Raw genomic sequence first — 3656 nt, 5'->3', positions numbered from 1 at the left:
TGTGCGGGTTTTTCGTAACCCAACGATCCAGGTATATTGGGTAGTGGTGATCATTATCTAGCGGTGCTAGGATTGCTATTACGTTGAATCGTGTGCGAGGAGAGTCTCGTTTGATAACATCCACAAGAGGAGCTCGAAACAAGGTTTTATTATTCCGAACCTAGCTAGTTGGAGTTTTATTACTCTATGAATAATAAATAAGAGTTTCTTGCTAAGTCCACTCTTGGAGATTAAATATGTTGATTAATTAAGTCCATAGCAGACATTAATTAATTAATGGATGTTTCTATCTTAAGCGCGGGAAATGAATTGAACGCAAATAAAGGAAACCCGGAATACTTGTAATTTCGGATTTGGAAAGGCAGTGCAATATTACTTCTGTAGTGGCTGCTTGTAATATTCCAATATGAGCTTATATTAAATTGTGGGTTTAATTTAATTAGTAAAAAGCTAATTGGGTGAGGCTTGATCCAATTCTTCCTTAGATCCCTGACTGGACCCAATTTGTGACTTAATATAAATAAGAGAATAAAGGAGACAGAAAACAACTTTTCTACAAAAAAAAAATTCGTCCCCCTCTAGAGAGAGTGAGTTCAAAATTTGTGCCTCCTCCCTGAGTAGTTTCTGTCTTCCATTATTCGAGTCCTAGTACGTTGGTGAGATTTGCCCACACAAATATCAGCGTATAGTCCGGGACACCAGTCAGAAGATCTGAGGTCTTGTATTGAAGATCTTCACGTGGAGACGGAGCAAGCCATCATCGATTCTTGATTGAATCAACGAGGTAAATTGGCTAATTCCGTAGTAAGCATGTTTTAGGGATTTTACATGCTAAAGCATGTTTTAATTCAAGTTATGAGCATGATACATGTGATAATTGCACGAATAGAATTTGTCTGAATAATCTGTTAAATAGATCAAATTCATGTGATCGGATATTTATGCACGCTTCCGCTGTTAACCCCTTCACATGGAATATTTTCTCAACAAACAGAGTACCTGTGTGTGTAAAATATTACACTGTATAGCCTTTTTTAAGCAAGTGATTCATTTTTGTAGTGTAGTCAACTAGTCGATATTATTCGTGGTGCAGAATTGCTGATCAAATATTTACATAGACACATAATTCTGTACACTATCTTATTGTATTCTTTCGAGAATAATTCTGCAAACAAAACTACTTTCTTCCTCTTGTACGTAGACACATAATTTAGCAAGAGATTTATTTTATTATTTTGATATGTTCCACAATAATAGTCTTATTTTATTTTATTATAAATGGTAAGTTGGCTCTACATTCCTCTAACTTATTTTATTTATATTTTATTATAAAATTAATATATATATATAGGGATGTATTCAAGTTCCATGTAATATTGTCCAAACCATATATATATATAAGTGAGACTCATATTCCACTAACTTATTCAACCCACTTTTCTTTATATTTCTTAAAACTCATGTCATAACCCAGTAAGAATCCTATTGCGAGACTGAGGAGTACTTATATATCTCCACACAAACATTGAAAATATCATATTTTATGAATGAAATATTTTCTAGTATTATTCACGTCATGCAAGGTGTTTTGACCTAATATATAAAGTATAAAGTGAGTGACTTATATTGTTCTCTCTGTCTCAAGGTGTTTTCACCTAATATTATAAAGTGAGTGACTATTAGGTGTTTTCACCTAATATATAAAGTGAGTGACTTATATTATTCTCTCCGTCTCATTAAATATGAAACAATTACTTTTCGGTATAAGATTTTATGTAGTATTGTGTCGTGAGTTAATGAAGAGAGAGTTTTAGTTTTGTAGCAAGTGTTTAAATTGTTTTGACTTATTTATTAAATTAAAAAAGTATTGGCCAAAAATTAAAACATTAGTAGTAAAACTGTTTCAATATTAATTGACAAATAACCATTCAGTGTAAAAAAATAGTATAACTGTTTAAATCTTAAATAATATAATACTCTTGATTAAATAATTTCCATAATTACATATGAGCTATTGAACTAATTACGAATTAGATTGGAATTGTTTTTCTAAATTCAAAATAAAAATCTTCCTGCTATCTTTAACTTGAAATAGTACTTAATTAAAAATAAAAGTTATACTATGAAATTACATTCCAAATTGTAATATGGAAAAGATAATCACCGCAAATCATTGTCATACGCGAAACTAATTTGATTCGACGTGAATTAAATTAGGATAGAAGAAATCGTGCGGCAAACGAATTTTCGAAGGTCTCTATATAAAGTACTAGCATATTTGTCTCAACTCACTCACAACCCACAAACCCGAGAAACGAAAAAAAATGTCAAGAAATCGTGAGATTATGTCCGATTCTAGCGAAGAAGACGATGAAGTCGCTTCCGAGGAAGAGTCTGACTCTGGGTTGAAACTCCAACAGACTCAATCTGTGATGATGGCGAGGCAACAATTGCCGCCCCCTTCTCCGACTCCTTCTTCTTCTTCTTCTTCATCGGAGGAAGAAGAATCTGAAACTGAATCGGATTCTGATCCCGATTTGATGCACAGGCCACTTGCGTCGAAGCCAGTGGTTGTAGAGACTCAACTGAAGCCGGCGGTGAGAACAATCCCCGCCACCAATTCTTCCGATGCTGCTGATGTCGTTACTCCCAAACGCGATATTAAAAATAATACCAAGAAGTCTGCTGAGCCTGAGGCATCGGAGAGGAAGTCTAACCTATTCCAGAGAATCTGGAGCGAGGACGACGAGATTGTCATCTTGAAGGGGATGATCCACTACTTAGCTAAGTATAGAACAGATCCAACTCAAGATATAAACACGTTTTATTCTTTTATCAAGGAAGATCTTCAGGTTGATGGTACCCGAACCCAGCTCATCGATAAAATCAGAAGGATGAGGCGGAAGTTCGAGAAGAAAATCAAGAATGGCAAAGAACCGATGACCTTCTCCAAGCCCCACGAGAAGAATGTTTATGATCTATCGAAACAAATTTGGGGGAATAAAGAGAAGGAGACTGAGGTGAAGAAGGAGAGTGAAGCAGTGGTGGAGAAGAAGAGGAAGAGGGTGGACTTGAATTACCGTGGGGCGATGACCGTGGAGGAGAAGATGATGATGTTTGGTGGAGACTTGTTTGAACCGGGAGAAGGCCTTAAGGGGGAAAAGGAGTGGAAGAAGCTTAGAGTTGAGGAATTCCAGAATTACCTTAAGCAATTGGAGATAAGAGTAGCTCAGACCAAGCTTGTTTTGGCTGCTATGATGAAGCACTCTTAGTTGGATCATTATTTTTTTTTGCTTATGGGATTTTTTGCCTTCTATTCCCATTTCTATTTTGCTATTGAACTTGTTGGTTTCTATCTTTTTCTGTCTTGGTTCTCTTACTAATCTATGTTTATGTTTTGGGTTGAAGCCAAAAACATTTTATCGAGCTCATAATTTTATATTACTAATATAGTAGTATGAAATTAGTTTTAAGTTATTAGTACCGATTTATGATTTATTAGGATGTACTCATAATGCATTTGATTGTTCTAAAATATAAAATGTTAAGTAAATTATTATGGATTATTAAAACAAATTTTATAGTTTAAATTACTATTATCTCAATATAAAAGAGGATATAAACTTTAATATGATTCCTACATAAATAATAACGAA

The 3656-nt window shown here is 34.3% G+C and overlaps 1 protein-coding gene across 1 annotated transcript; it reads left to right on the top strand.

The window, feature by feature from the left end:
- Positions 1–2314: 2314 nt before the first annotated feature.
- LOC121751367 (probable transcription factor At1g61730) lies at positions 2315–3419 on the top strand. Its single transcript, XM_042146097.1, has one exon. It carries the CDS (start codon positions 2325–2327, stop codon positions 3270–3272), a length of 948 nt encoding a protein of 315 aa, XP_042002031.1. The 5' UTR covers positions 2315–2324; the 3' UTR covers positions 3273–3419.
- The last annotated feature ends 237 nt before the right edge of the window (positions 3420–3656 follow it).

This window comes from Salvia splendens, chromosome 10 (genome assembly GCF_004379255.2).
Source record: "Salvia splendens isolate huo1 chromosome 10, SspV2, whole genome shotgun sequence".
Lineage (NCBI taxonomy): Eukaryota > Viridiplantae > Streptophyta > Magnoliopsida > Lamiales > Lamiaceae > Salvia > Salvia splendens.
Note: the sequence above shows the minus strand (reverse complement) of the source record. Positions and strands in the feature narration are given on the sequence as shown.